This window comes from Taeniopygia guttata, chromosome 4 (genome assembly GCF_048771995.1).
Source record: "Taeniopygia guttata chromosome 4, bTaeGut7.mat, whole genome shotgun sequence".
NCBI classification, from domain to species: domain Eukaryota; kingdom Metazoa; phylum Chordata; class Aves; order Passeriformes; family Estrildidae; genus Taeniopygia; species Taeniopygia guttata.
The window spans coordinates 23,033,209-23,049,314 of NC_133028.1; the positions used below are offsets into that span (position 1 = coordinate 23,033,209).

Genomic DNA, 16,106 nt, shown 5'->3' on the forward strand with positions numbered 1-16,106 from the left:
CAATTTGCTTTTGGGAAGTTGTTATTCATACTCTGGTTGCAAAAGCAAATGGTGGGCAATCCTCACCTGCGATGAGCTGACACGTCCCTAAATGCCACAGCCAGGAGAAATAATGAAGCTCACTAAGATTTTTCAAGGTAGGAAAGAGTATTTGGTCACAAACAGATGCCCAGTCCCAGGTATAGGTTCCACCTATGTTAAAAAACTCTGTAATGTTTTTTTTCTCTCTTATGGGCAAATATTTTACTGTAATTTAACAACAACCACATGAAATTCACTTCCTTATGTTGAAAAAAAAGACAAGAAAAATAGGATTAAATATCTCAGTTTATCTTTCCGCATAGGTCACATGGCCAAAGTTGATTGTAAAATGTTGAAATACTAGTTTGAGGTGTAGCCAGTGCCAAGTGTTGTACATTTCCGTGTTCTCCCTCCCCTCCTATTGCTCACAAAGGTGTCACAGAAAGACAAGGAAGTTCATTTTCTCAGGAGGCAGATTTTTTTTTTTTTGTTGTAAATTTGAAGTACCATTTATTATGCATAAATTTAATCCTTTTAGAGCTTGCTGTTATCCTAGTCCCAAATCCAAAAGGAACAGCCTGAAAAAAACTTGTACAAAAGCCAAACTGTGTAACGAAGTCACTTCATCTGAGAGTGTGAGGTTGTGAGGTGAGACCCTCATGCACCATGTAGCCTTTTGTGGAAAGAGCAGTGCAGGTCCCTGTGTTTTTGGGGTGTCTACAGACCCAGGCAGGGGGCTCAGGCTGAACCCGGTGAGCACCTGCCTGGCTGGACACTGAGGAGCTTGGGGGTTTGAATCAGCATTTGGGAATTTGGCTCCTAAGGGTCATAGGCGTAAAGGAGTTTGGGACTCAGAGACAGTACAGTGCCATATAAGACTTGATTTTTCTTCTCAGCTACAAATTACAGCAGACTTCCTGACTTCTTTTTCCATGAGCAGCAGTTAATGTTCGCTATGGTGGAAACAGCTTCGACACTTCAGTGCTCTGCCAAGCTCTCCTTAGCTGCCCCACTGCTGCCTGGACGCCAGCATTGCAGCTGCTGGCTAGGATTGTGTCTCTCTGTGCCCTGCACAAAGGCTGGTAAGCCAAGGGATCCATCTACTGGAGTGAAGCCAAGTTTTAAGGGAATACTTAGCTTATCCATGTGGCCAGAAAGCCTCCTGCAAGGGACAGCATCTGAAAAGTCAAAGACTCAAGAAACTAAAGGATGCCCTGTGCATGGCCACTGCATGCATTACAACTTTAGTAAGTAATCCCTTGTCATTACATGCTCTTTGGACTGACTGTAAGACATGTTGGTCCATAACCTATGGATTTGTTACAGGAGTGAGAACTGCTTATTGTAGTTATTGCTTCAAAGATTTGGAACAAAGGACCTGCTTAAGGGTAGGCTGTTTTGCCTCTGACTGACTTAAGTGCATTTTTCTTTCTGCTGGTTAGCTTGAGGTCACTTCTGTGGGTTGTGTAGGCTGTTTGCAGGGGTGTATTTCATGCTTCATGAAGATCTTTGGGCTTACCTGTGGCTTCCTACTTCCCACCAGTGCACAGATTGCAGGCAGTGGCTGAGCTAATGATGAGCTTCTGTAACATTGCAAAAACATGCAAGGATAGGCTCAAAGTGCAACCTGGCTGGTAAAAATAATGTGTGTGTGTTTGGAAAGAGGTGAAAAAAAAAGAAAAAAAAAGAAGAAGAACAAAAGCATATTTTTCTTCACAGTAAAAGTATGATGGTGTCAGTCAAAACATGAAAAGTCACCCAGCTTCCTTCAGGGCAGCCACCACCCCACAAACCAGCTGCGTGCAGAAGCACAGGAACCCTGACCCACAGAAGTCAGGGTGGGCACCAGGTTTGTGATGGCATGTCTCCAAATGCCCTGGGGAAAGGTGGCTGTGGGGAGCCCTGGTCAGAGGAGGTGGAGCCCCAGGACCCAGCATGGGGCAGAGTTTTTTAACTTTGCCATTGTGCGACAAAGTGTTTGAACTTTCACAGTCTGTTAGATGGAGATGTCTGACGACTGACACAGCCTGTTTAGACAAAGAGACAAAGACACCTGACACTATGTTGGGAAGACACAGGCTTTTGGTACATGTGGGACAAAGCTGAGCACACTTGAGAGCATTTTTCCCTGTAAAGTTTTCTGATGCAGGCAGTCCTTAATTGGTCACCTCCCACATGCAGGATTTGCAGTTTTGCCTGAGTGAGGCCTGTGAGAGAGAACTTCTGTCTTCTTTGATTAGGAACCAAGTGAACTCCAGTTCTTGTCTTCTGTCTGGAGGAAAAAAATCTGATCTAATTCATCAGCTTGACAGAAAATATTTAATGTGGAAGTACTTCTACAGTTCCAAATTTCTAAAACTTTCTGTTGCCTCTTTCCTCTTTGGCAGCTTGAACAATCATAATGGCATGGCACAGCCTGTCTCTGTGCCAAAAGGGAGGGACTTGGTGCCACAATACTACCTTTTTTTTAATTCCCTAGCTTGCAGCTTTTCCCTGCAACACCATCTCGACCATTTTGCTGCCAGGCAGGACTTGGCTCTAAAACTCAGTCAAGTGTGATTCAGCATTTAATTGACACACTGGAGCATAAAACCTGAATATTTCTGGCTTTTAGATGCACAGCAGAGGTAGTTTCTCTTGTTACAATGTAGGTCTTGGGTTTATTTATTTTACAGGTCAGCATGATGGGCCAGTTTTGCAGCTGAATGGCATGCAGGGATCAGAGAGTCCTATAAGTTCTAAGGACTCATTCCGACCAGAAATGTTAGGGGTGTAACACCAGCTACCAAGAAGGAGGTGAAGTACTGCATCTACTTTTTTGTATGTATGAAAAATGCATTTTACATATTCTCTGAGTGTTTTATAGATGAGATGTTGCCATATTAGAGTGGTGCACTTGAATTTCTTCTAAATCTGTTCATGTAATAGTTGCATCACAGTTGTGCTACTGAATGGTGTTTCCAGGAGAGAGCTAAAGCTGGTTTTTAGCGTGGTTTTTAGGATGATACCAGCCAGGGAAGAGCACATCTGTTCTTCAAGACCACAAAGACAGATATTAAAAAGGAATGGGATCACCTTGATCCCAGCATTTTGATTTGTCACAGTGCCCAAGGCCTCAGCAGAGCTCCTGACATTCCCAAGGCAGCAAGGTCATCTTGAAAGCACAATTGCATTTCTCTGGCATTGTTTATGTTAATATCCTGAGAATGACTTGCATATTTCAACCTTATGATGAGTTAATAATTAATTAAGATCTTACAAAACTGAAGACAGAAACCAGCAGTCTAGAAAAATAAAGAAATAATCTTGTAAAGTGTATGTTTAGAAGAAGTTGTGTAGATTAATTTTAATCTTGGGTAGCTTGGGTAAAGGGAAAAATGAAAGAGCAGAAACATTTCAATGTGGCACAGTTAATCTCATTTGGAAAACATTGCTTTTTGTGAAGGTCATGCCTCATGTTTAAACTTCTATAAAGGGCTGTGGTTTGCTGATGATTTCTTTCTCATCAAGTGAATTATTGAATCATTAAGGTTGGAAAATACCTTTGAAATCATTGAATCCTAACCTAGCACTGCCATGTTCACTAGTAAACCATGTCCCCAGGTGCCACACCCATACACCTTGTTAACACAACCAGGGAATGGTGCTTGGGCAGCCTTTCCAATGCTTGACGACCCGTTCAGTGAAGATATTTTTCCTAATATCCAATCTAAATCTCACTTGGCACATCTTCAGACCTTTCTCTTTATCCTCTCACTTGTTACTTGGGAGAAAAGAACAACCCCCGCCTGGTTACAATCTCCTTTCAGGCAGCTGTAGAAAGTGATCAGGTCTCCTGTGAGCCTCCTTGTCTCTAGGCTGAAACCCCCAGCTCCCTCAGCTGCTCCCCACAAGCCCTGTGCTCCACACCCTTCCTCTGCTCCATTGCCCTTCTCTGGACACGCTCCAGCCCCTCAGTGTCCTTCCTGTGGTAAGGGGTCCAGAACTGGACACAGGATTTGAGATGTGTCAGTGTTGGATATCGGGGGAGCAATCATTGCCCAGGTCCTGCTGGCCACACTGCTTCTGACGCAGGTCAGGATGCCATTGGCCTTCTTGGCCACCTTTTCCACTGGGCCACATTCCAGCTATTCTACCCCAGCCTCTAGCACTGCCTGGGGTTGTTGTGACCCAAGTGCAGGACCTGGCACTTGGCATTGTTGAACCCCACAGCGTTGGCCTTGGCCCATGATCCAGCCTGTCCAGATCTCTCTGCAGCATCTTCCTACCCACCAGCAGATCAACACTGCCACCCAGCTTGGTGTCATCTGTGAACTGACTGATGTGCGCTCAGTCCCCTTGTTCAATGTCAACAAAGGTCATCAACAAAGACATTTAACAGGATTGGCCCTGGTACTGAGCCCTGGAGAGCACTGCTCTTGACTGGCTGTCAGCTGGATGTAAATCCATCCATGGATGTAACTCTGGGCTTGGCCATTCCGACAGTTTTTTACCTAGTGAATGGTAAGCTCCTTCATGCCATGGGAAGCTAATTTCTCCAGAAGAATATTTCTCCAGACAGTGTCAAAGGCTTTACTAAAATAAAGTTAGACAACTTCCACAGCCTTTGCCTCACCAGCTAAGTGGGTCATTCCTGATAGTTCCCTGGTTTCTCCTTCACTCCTTCTTGTAGATAGTTGTCAGATTTGATATCTTCCAGCAACTGAGACCTCTCTGGTTAGCCAGAACTAGTGCCTCAGACTTCTCTTCTCTACTGACTTGGTATTTGCAGCAAATTTTCTCCAGGTGTATTTACACCAAGGAAATAGCCAGAAAATCTAGAGCACTGCAAATGAGGTGCAGCTTATCTTTCTGTGTGTTTGAAGCATGGAACATGCTGAAATGAAAAAGATGAACCAGTTCCCAGTGCTCCTGCCTGGCAGTGAGGACATACAAGAGAGATAGAGGAATTTGTGCACTGGGGCACTGGATAGATGGAAAGCACAGAGAGATGTTAACTCCAGCTCCATCCATATCTAGGCACTGTCTCTAAACTGCATGCAAGGGATGATTTGGGTTGTTACAGAGGATGCTGGAGGAATGGAGAGATGCCCAGTATTCATGCTGGGAAGGTCACTGTCCTCTGCAGGTAATGGGACAGAGGAGTCCGTGGGACAGTTCATCTCCCCTCCCTGCAGGAGCCTGTAGGGATGCTGGCTGCAGTGCCCTGCTCCCCTCCTGCCCTGAACACCCTCTTCCCAGCTTGGAGGGGAGCACAGCCTTGGCAGAGTGGGATGTTGCAATGAAGTAACAGTCTCTGTTTTTAAAGAATGCTTTATTCACTACATCCTAGAAATACACCATAAATGGAGCAAGAACTAAATAAACTCAGAGACTTCTGACAATACAGAGAAGAGAGATACAATAAAATATCTAAAATATCAGCTCTTTTGAGAATAAGGCACACTAGTTTTTTTTTTCTATATATACCTTTTTTTCTTAGAATAGTTTGTTCTTAACCTAAAGATGTTCACATTTCAAGTTATTAGACTTACCTCAGTAGTAGTGTACATGAAATGGTTTAGAAGTAAATGTCAAGACAGGCATGGGCAAGAGGCTCAGCACGACCTGGCTGCCTGCATGCCTGGGTCCTGCCTCCATCCCTGGGTACTGCGTGCTACCACCCTGGCACAGGCAGCACCCACTGTTGGCTGGGGACACCTCATGGTTTTCCCTCATTGGCTCCTTTCTCTTCCTGCCATCTCTGTGAGTGGCAGTTCCTTGTCCTGTTGGCAGGCAGAGGATTAGTGGGAAGGGAGTCATCACCTTTCCTCGTTCCTCTGGGGGTCAGCCATGGTGTGGGGCTGGAAGTGGGCCAGCAGAGGCCCAGACCACTGGACTGCCTTTTCCTGGCCCCAGGGGTGTCAGTGCATGGCCCAAGGACCCACGCTGGCGTTTAGTGTTGAGCCATGTAAGACCTTAGACTGGAGGACTGGAGGAGGCAGTGCTGGACTCCGGCTGGGCTCTTGCCCCTCAGGCTTTGCCCAGATCTCCTCCTCTCTCGCCCTACACAAGGGCAGGACCTTGGGGCTGAGGTCTGGGTGTGCTTTCAGATGTGCAGGTACAGACAATAAAAGTTTCCTGGAAAGGGGCGCGGAGGGGCAGAGTCCAACCTAATGGGTAACCTCACAGTGATTTTGCTAATGGCTGACACGGTCAAGAGGAGCTCAGCTTGTCTGAGCAAGAGCACCTAAAATACAACAGCTCAATTTTGAGGCAAGCAAAAGCAGAGTATTAAAAAGGTCACTTAACTGAGCTCGATGCAGTCTGGAAGTGGTTCAGTAGTCAAAATATGGCCAATGTGAAACCCCTTTGGTATGTACTTATACCTCAAAAATAAAGCAACATTGTTTACTGACTCTCTGCTTCTCACCTTTTGTCACCGGACATGTTTGTAGAGCTGATGCACTTCATACAAAGGGCAAGATATTTTTTACCATTTTACTCTATTTTACATTCACTGCACTACTATATAAAAGCCTTTAAACAGGCCACAAAACACTGCAAGAATATAATTACTTCTTAATAAAACAAACTTTTTTATAACATTGCAATAAAAGGTTTTTGTTTTGTGGCAAACCACATACCATGCAAATTTGCAACATAAAATGACTTTTAAAATGTATATTAAAAGATATTTACAAGCTCTATGTCTTAAAATCATTTGGTCTAATCACTCCCACCCCTGATGTGCATGTATAACTCCAGTTGTGGAGAAGGGGAATTAAGAGTGGAAGGGAAGCTGGGAGGGAGGCTAGCCCTGTTTCACTAATTCCAGTATCACTACCACCCCTAGTACCTTTGAAATTTCACATGGAACATGATGGAACAATGAGAAAATAAGGCTGCACTTCCTCTTGGCGAGAGTGTGGCTACTCTTGCTAACAGCAACATATGTTCTCAGTCACTACATATACTTCAAAGAATAAAATGAAGAGCATTGAGAAAAAGCCTTGGCTTTATACTGGATGAAGATCTAAGTCAAGACACCTCACGCGAAACATCAGCTACTTGTTTCTGTACATGCTGCAACTACAAGTAGCTTCAATAAATAGAAAATCCAGTTGCTAAGGAAAACTTGGACCCTTTCTTTCGCTAAAAACAAGCCTGCAAATCACACTGTGAAGAGGTATGTGTGAGGAGGCTTTTTTCTTTTCTCTTTCTTCCAAACAGGCCGTATTAGTTACTTGTGATTTCAAATGAGAATGAGCGGATTGTATTAATGCCAGCAAAAAATGCAGAGGTCTTGCACATTTTTCAAATTGCACTTTCCAGTATAATTTTTAAATAAGGTACTTGTTGTTTTCTTCTTAAAAAACAAAACAAAACAAAACACTAAGGTATGTATTCTTTAAATATTGAATATACTCTTCAAAATATATTGTTAAAACTTTCCCTAGCTGCTCAGGTGTGCTTTTTAATATATAGCTGATATATTATTAAAGGCACTACAAAATAGACATCTCTGGAGTGCAGAAATTACTAAAAAATAACCTTCATACCACAAATATATTGAAAATATAACTGCTAAAAAAAAAAAGACCTTATGCAACCCTACTGCAGTGCATATAAATGCATGTCAGTGGTGGGCTGGATGCACCGAGGTCCTTTGGAAATGTATGAATATAGGCGTGTTAAATTTTTAAAAATAGCCTAAAAACGTTAGTGAAAACTTCAAGCATAGAAAATATTTCAAACATGTTTTTCTATGACATTCTTCACTTTCTGCATTGTTTTACCAAGCCCAAATGTTTACTGTTTCGCAGACAGTTCTTTCTTCATAAATAGTAAAGTGTTCCTTCAGTGTGTGTTTCTCCACCACCCTCCTCTGCCGACAGTTTCAGTACGTCTGGTAGACGTCGTGGATGGGCACCTGGATGGTGGCAGCTGGGAATGCTGGGGGGATGTAGCCAGCGTATCCTCCGTAGGCAGCGGCGGCAGCGGCGGCGTTCTTCTGTAGCGTGGCTATTGTTGCTGTGGCCGCAGCAGGCGCCGCAAATGGCACATAACTTGTCCCGTAAATCCCGGCGGCAGGGATCCGCTGCATGTTGGGAGTCATGGTGTACACCGGTGTGATGGGGCGACCCTGGAAGGAAGGGGTTCAGACCTCAAAAAATGTACTTTGTTGTGACATCCCACTTCCCTTCCTGAATGGCAAAACCCCCTAGAAGGGAAGGAGGTAATGGAGAGGATAGGCAAGACATGCCCTGTTGACTGAGAGTTATGTTATCATGGGAGGCTGTTCCCCCTCACAGTTTGGGTCTCCCACAGTGGGGAAAGCAATGGCCCAATGTGCAGATGTCTAAGTCAGGTCAGATGAACTTCAGGGCTCTTGGACACTGTGACATCGTCAAGAGCATGTCCTGAATGGAAGCAGGGCAAGAGATTAGGCTTTCCCCCCACACTGGGCATGCATAGCAGGATGTATAGGAAGCAGGATTTCTGTGCTGAGCTCACCTGGAAGGGAGGAGGTGTTGAGACAGCTGGTATTACCGCTGCGGCTGCGGCTGCTGCGGCAGCTGCTGCACTGGCTGGATCCTGCTGGACAGCTATAGGGTTGATGATGTGCTCAACAGTGTGGATTTTGCCATCTTCCATCATCTTGGCTGGCGGTGCGGCCTGAAACATGGAGTACTGGGCGCCAATGGCAGGGATGGCCACTAGGAGAGACCAGACATACCAGATATGTCAGGAGAGATTTCCAGGACCTCTTGTCAAAGAGCTCTCCCTCCCAGCTGCGCCAATTCTCCAGCAGAGATCGTGTGCTGCTCTTAACAGGGGAGGTAGCCTTTTGTGCAGGCAGGGCACCTGGGGCACCTCTTCCCTCTCCATGCATGGGAGCACCATAGCTGATGCACAGTGACAGGCTCAGTACTGTTTGGTCCAGCATTTTCCCCCGTGCTCCTGCCATGAATATCCTAGGGCCAGAGTCCTCCTGGGGACTGGGAGCTGTGACCCAGACTTACACAACTCCTTCTGACCACTGCTGTCCTTCCCTCTGGCCAAGGGTGTGGCCTGAACACAAGGGGTAAGAGTGTGTAATGTCCCAGTGAGGTCCCTGCTGTAGCTGTTGACATCAAGGAATATGTAGCTGCCATAGGAAGAGTTGCTCCAGGACAGAAAGTTGTGGTTTGTACTGCAGAAGTTACAGGCAGCAATGGGTCTGCTTTACATGCCATCCTTTGGCCAATCCTGTGAAATATCAGCTCTTTTACCAGCATTTCCCAGGACTATCTTGGCTAAATATGTTTTATCCCATCTGTCTGCTACAGGATCAATCTACATAATGACATTAAAAAAAACACCAAACTTCTTTTTAGGGAATTCTCCCTCATGCCAAAATAATATAATTAGACAATATGATATAATTAGAGCCATGGTCTTTCAGACAAAGGGAGAACAGTCTGTCAGAATAATGGTGTTCAGGATGGTGAGATTGTACATGGTCAAAATGGAGCTTCAAGGCTTGCTTAGGGAAGAAACAGTCTTTGCTGAACATTCCCAGTAATCACAATAATTGTACATGGCCTGACAAGGTGGGTGCACTTGTAGCTCAGAAAAAGCAGCTGTATAAAAAGCAGTGTGGCCAGCAGGCTGAGGGAGGTGATTCTGCCCCGTCTATTCTGCTCAGGTGAGACTCCACCTGGAGTGCTGTGTCCAGTTCTGGGGCCCTCAATACAAGAAGGATGTGAACCTGTTGGAGCAAGTTCAGAGTACTTAAAGAGGGCCTATAAGAAAGACTTTATGGTAAGGCCTGTAGTGATAGGACAAGGGGTAACAGTTTCAAACTGAAAAAGGGCTGGGCTTAAGAAAGGAATACTCTGTAATGAAGGTGATGAGCCACTGGACTGGTTGTCCAGAAAAGTTTTGTGTGCCTCATTATTGGAAGTGTTCAAGTTCAGGTTGGATGGGCCTTAGAGCAACCTCATTTAGTTTAGAACATCTCTGCCTATGACAGGGGCATTGGATTGAGGAGGGATCTTTAAGGCCCCTTCCAGCGGAAACCATTCTACAATGCTATGATTTCCATCACTGCCTCATATTGCACCCCTCAGCATTCAGCTTGCAAGCTTTTTAGCAGTAAGGTAATTCACAAGGAAAACAAAATAATCAATAAATAATGGATGATGGACTAAGAGGTGGTGTTGGCACTTATGAGAGATGCAGCTACTAAGCCAGAAATGGAGTCTAATATGTACATAGGTTTATTTCTGTGCAATGAAACTTTGCAGTGTTAAAGTGTGCAGTTATGTCTGGTGGTGGGAGGTGACAAAAAGCAGTACTCTTGCTCTGATACTGGAGACTGCAACAAGGGAGCTGATCAGATATCTTTCAGGCAGAGATGTGTCCTTCACCAGTGGACTACGACTGTTTCCTCAAGCAGAGACCCCCAACTCATGAGATTTTCCAGTTCTCCTTTTACACCAAGTCCACCTGGTCAGGTCAAACCAGTTTTATCTCTTGTTTAAATATCCTGGAGAATTTCTCACCAAGGCAAAGAGCTCACATGCTCTATTCTGCAATAACTTCTGGCAGAAAAACAGTAGCAGGCATCTGGGGTATTGGGGTGACCTCCTAGGAGTATTCCAACTATTTGCAAAGAAATGAGCTTTAAGGTTGGTCTAAACAGTAGGCAGGAAACTTTGCAGTCAGTGCATTTCTATTTCTCTGTTCTGGTAACGTGCTTCCAAAGTCATACCCTCTTCAATAACAGAGGTAACTCTTGTGTGTGGTAACTCTTATTAGATCAGCTGATCCGACTGGGGAAAACAGACCAGGAGCTTCTGTGCTCAGAGGCTGTGCTGAAACCATATGACAGGGGAAAGTCTCATGAAAAAACCTGAATCTCAACATGCTTCAAGTGTAGAAATATTTTGACTTGAGCTTCAAGCTTTTGTTTTTCAGTCAAATGAAATATAGACTCTACTAATAAGCATTAATTTCCAAGCTCACTTTTCAAGCATCCTTTAGTAATACCTGGAATTCCTAAAGTATCTTTGCAAACACACATAGCAGTAATATTTTCTGGTGGCGAGAGGGTAGTTTTCTCAGGAAGTCTGATCTTTCTCCAACTTTAATCTTAACAGCCTTCCTTTGTCTCTAGACTTCTGACATTGTCTCATCCAGCTGTTATGAAGAACTCTTCACAGACTTCATTAGATGCAAGCTGTAATTTTCACTGACATAAATGAAACATGTTTTGGGAAACCACAGTAGCTCTACTATCAAGCAATGCTTACATCCTGCCATTATAGTTTACTTGGAAAGAGAAATGGAGAGAAGACATCAGGACTTCTGCAAGAGAGCTGGTCCCCATCCCCTTCAAGGACCTTCTTCCTCAGGCTACTTTTTCAAATAAAAATCTTTCCAGACAGGATCTTGAGGAATTGCAGAACTTCAGCTTTCCTCTTGCTCACTTGGGAATGGCAAGGGCTGGGTACTCAGCTGACAAAGCAGCAGAAGGGTCAATCCCTGCCCCAGCTCTTGGACTGGCTCATCAGAACCCAGCAGAGATGAGCACTCCTTTAGGCACTGCACAGCTGTAATGATGGATCCCGAGGGCTCCCTGTCTTGCTCCTTCCCCACACCACTGATGGAGATGGAGGAGCCTGCCTCAGCCAGGGACTTTCCTGCAATGGGAAAGCCCCAGATCCTTTTCTCAGCCTTGTATCACTGGAGCAAGACAGACTAAACAGGGGAGGGCTCCAGCCTGGCTGGAAATCTTGGATAGGAATCTCCCAGGTGAAATTAGTATTGAAGACATTCAAAGAGAGGAAGATTGCTCTTAGTCACCATGTTCTGGTTTACACTACTAGAAGGAGAGGAAAGTCTGCTTCCTCTTAAACAAATGCAAAAGGGGAGAGGAGGAGTGGGAGTTGCTTTAGTCCTTTTAACTTTGACCTCAGAACTCTTCTCCCAGAAGAACTATCCTGCTGTGTGCCTCTTGTGTGGAGAATGTCTGGCCGGAAGCACTCAGCACAAGGGAGCCATCCCCATTGCTGCAGTTGCAGTCATGGACTGGTCCTGGAGGGGTCTTCCCATGCTTTAGACAGGGCTTGGAGTGGGGGCCTGCCCACCACCCCTGCTTTCCTCCCCTCCTTACACATACTAACCTGCACCAGGCTTAATGGCCACTGGGTTGACTGCAGGTAACTCCAAGTTGGGAACCAGCTCAAATCCTTTCTCTTGCTGTTTTCCTTTGCCTTCATGGTACCTGCTGTAGATTCCACGGCCGGCGGAGTATCCCCCCAGGTAGGAGCCCCTGGGACCCGGAGCTCTGTTGCCAGCTGCACCTCGCCCTCTGCCTCGTATGCTGCCTGCTTATGATAACAACACAGAAGATGGTGAATAATGGAGAGTGACAGCCCTGTGGGGAGCATGAGTGACCCCAGAATGAAATCTGGAGGCTTGCACTTAGAAATGTGGCTGCTTAAGTCAGCATGATTGAGTCTTAGTGACCCTGCTTAGTAAAACAAGAAGTGCCTAAGAAGCATCCAGTAATTCTATGCTTGTTTAGTTTTTGATGTTTGTGAGCATATATTAACTGCTCATTTATATTGGTGGAACAACTGTGTTACAGGTTCAATGCAGTCAGTAGTGAGCGAGGGGATCCTCTGGTTGATTTCTGTGCATTAGGAGCAGCTTCTGCTTTCAGCTGTCCTCCAGAAGAGACCCAATTTGTAAACTGGCTGCAAGGGGACACTGCTGAAATGGCACAAGATCACATCTGTCCTTTAAACAACTTTGTCCCACAACCGCTTATATTTTTACTTATGTTTATTGTTTTCTCTGCTATTTTATTAGGTGTATATAACAATTTCCAAAAATATTGCCTTAATGAATGTGTTATGACAGTACTTTGAACATGGCATACTGATGTACTTTATGATGGTCTAATTGAATATTTAGACTGTTACTCAACTCTGTCATAGTTCAAGTGCAAGTGCAAGTGCAAATCTGGAAATTGAGAAGAAGCTGAAATTCTTGAATGACTAGGGTTAAAAATACTTCTTGGTTTGTGTGGGTGTTTTAAGAATATATTTATTCTAAATTGCTTCTTCTATGGAAATACACATCAAATGTCAGGAAACTCTAATTCCTGCAAGTACAGGATAATTGTAATTGTAATACCAGTTATAGCTGTTAGGGTTTTTTTATGAATAAGTGATTTTTTGGTTAATTTTTAATGACTGTAGCTTATAACTAATTTTTCACTCACATGATTCCTTCTGCTTGCAGTTCTCAAATGACTGTATGAAAGACAGCATTGTTGTCATTTTAATGTGGAAGGTAAATGACACCTAGAGAGCTCCTAACGAAGGCTTTCCCTAACCTCCTTCCCTGTGGATAGCTCACCATACCCACGCCTCCAGAGCACTGTCACAGGATCCAGATCTTTGAAAAGAGACATCAGAAGATGGAATCCTTAAACTTGCTCAGACTTAGTACATCACTCATAAAACCCAGGTGCCTCCGTTCCCCATCCCATGCTTGGTCTTTACCTATTCTTAACCATATATTTGATACCTCTCTCATACTGTCTTGTACATTTGCAATTATTTATAGATAAATACACTTTGTGTAGTCATAAACTAAAGTAAGACCCAATAGAAATATGACAAAAAGGCCTATACAAGAGTATTAAGAAAAAATTGTGTGACACTTGCTGACCTTTGGCTGAGGCAGACCTCTGGCATCAGCCTAAGATCAAACCTGCCCACCACATCCCCTAATTATGTTTACTAACCTTTCACAAAGTAATCTCTGTTGGGCCCGATCAAGGCATTGTATGGATATCCATAGTATGCTAGCGTGTATGGATCACAAGAGTAAACATAGTTAGGTTGCTGAGTTACTTCGGAGGTAGCTGCAGCCCCTCCTTTCGCTGCTTTCTGGTAGCGAGTGTATTGCTCCTTGTCTACCGGCTTGGCCAAAGTAACCTCCAGGCAGGAGCCCTCTAGTTCAACACCATTAAGGTTGTTCATGGCATGAATGGCATCTTCCCTGGTTGTAAAGTGCACAAAGGCGTAATCACGTATTTTTTTCACTCTCTCTACACAGCCAGGGTTAAACTGACCAAACACCTTTTTAATGGTGTCCTCTGTGGTCTCAATCATTAAGTTCCTCACGTATAAGATTTTAACAGTCTCCATGACATCTTCATCCACATCTATCTCTGGTTCTGCCCAGTCAACAGCAATTTGATGTCCCCACAGTTGGATCCTTCCGGGCATGAGTTTTCTCCTGGCCATGGCTGCTGCTCGATGGCTCTCATACTCCACAAAGGCAAAGCCTCTATTCTTCATCTTGTCTGCGGCGCTGGCATACACGATGACATCCAGCACGCCTTCTGTCACCTTGGCAATCTCTTCCAGGATCTCCTCTCTCTTCTTCATCTTGGGAATGCCCCCGATGAAGAGCCGGCAGTTGTCCACACTGCAGCACACACCCAGCAGCCTGCCGGGGCGGATTTCATAGTTGTTCAGCTCCCTGACAGCACGCTTTGCCTCATGCTTCTGTGTGTACATCACAAAGGCATAGCCACGGTTCTTCCCATCAAAGTCCATCATCAAGCGCATCTCGTAGATGCGGCCGACAGACTCGAAGACAGGGACAAGCTCATCTTCATAGACATCGCGGGGGATTTTGCCCACAAAGACTTCGCAGCCACGAGGAGGGTGCAGGCCCTCCCAGCCGGGAGGAGGGCCTCCATACTTGCGTTGCCCGTTCTCTTGGATCATACTGTATCCCGTGCGGGCCATGAGGGCCAGCAGAGCTGCCTCGTTGGGCGCCCCAGCAACACCTTCAGGGACTTTTGTGGTGGCCACATTAGTGGAATCATTGCTCATCCTTGCAGTGGAATCCTCAGCGGTCATGGTGTCAAACTCATTCACAGTGTGATAAAACCTGGGCAAATGAAGAAGGAGGACACTCATTAAAAGCTATTAGCTACCATGGGAATTCCACTTCTCTCTTTCATTTTCCTGTAGCTGTTCTGCAAGTTTGTTTTACAAACTGGGACTAAGGCTGCAGAAAAACAGAGGAACAAGCCACATGAGCCTGAAGAGTGATACTGCAGGGACAGCGCATCCTGGACATAGGCAAAGCTCCTCTTTGAATGGTCAAGGATCACTTGCCCACACATCCCAGGCATCAAGAGCTGCTGTCACAGGAGACCAAAGGCACATGAATGATGCCACCAAGTACCTCAAAATCCCAAGACCTTTGAGACCCTTGTCAAATAGGAAATAATACATACACTTTAGCAGCAGGGGTGGGGGATAATTCTTGTTCTTTTGTGCAAAGAGTGATCTGACAAGCTTCTGGGTTGTCTACTGAATGTGTTACATGTCTGACATGTTTGTCTCTTCCCTTATTACAGCAAAACTTGGCAGAAGCTGAAGAGAATCACTCCTTTATGAGAGGCTGTGCTTTAAACCAAGCTGCAAGCCAGCAAGAGGAAGGCAAATCTCAGAAACCTTATTCTTCATTTGAACACAGGCAGAGAGCAGGAAATGCAGACATGCAGGAAATGACCATGCTAATAACCAAAACTGCAAGACAGTGGGCTTTCTTTCTGAGCACAATTAAATAAGACACCTTGGACTCTGAGAGTAGTTAGCTCATTGACTTTTAAAGCTGCAATGGTCCCTCAGACAATTTAATACAAGTGATTGTATATGACATGGACCATTTCATTTTAGTGTTATTTGCACATTAGATGCTATAGCATTTATGAGAGTAAATTGTATCTTCCACAAGGACCTTGGCTTAAGGAATCAGAGAGCATGGACCCTGCCACATGCCTGTATGACTTGTTTGCTAACCACTCCATCATACAAGCAAGCGTGCAGCATTTCTCATGAGAATTTGTCTGGCTTTTGCTTCCAGATAGGATTAGATAGACTAGAGAGTCTTTCAAAACCTCTGCTTATGCTTTGTAGTGATATTCAAGTCACTTAATTATGACACAACTCTGTCTTTTGAATCAAACTTGCAGGCTGAGCTCACAATTAGTCATTTTTTCACTTAGAAATCTTGTTTGT

At 44.7% G+C, this 16,106-nt stretch overlaps 1 protein-coding gene across 8 annotated transcripts in view; it reads right to left on the minus strand.

Moving 5' to 3' along the window:
- Positions 1-5,318: 5,318 nt before the first annotated feature.
- Positions 5,319-16,106, minus strand: part of RBM47 (RNA binding motif protein 47) — a 76,508-nt gene continuing 65,720 nt past the window's right edge. For 5 of the 8 annotated variants that reach the window (XM_072928102.1, XM_002187738.5, XM_030270967.4 and 2 more), the window contains 4 exons: positions 13,808-14,967; positions 12,174-12,380; positions 8,518-8,720; positions 5,319-8,146 (listed from right to left, as the gene is read on the minus strand). In XM_072928102.1, coding sequence (XP_072784203.1) covers positions 7,901-8,146; positions 8,518-8,720; positions 12,174-12,380; positions 13,808-14,936 — 1,785 coding nt within the window. In that variant the 5' untranslated portion in view covers positions 14,937-14,967 and the 3' untranslated portion in view covers positions 5,319-7,900. The remainder of the gene's footprint in view (positions 8,147-8,517; positions 8,721-12,173; positions 12,381-13,807; positions 14,968-16,106) is intronic. The other 3 variants (XM_030270965.4, XM_030270968.4, XM_072928100.1) reach the window with 1 other exon arrangement.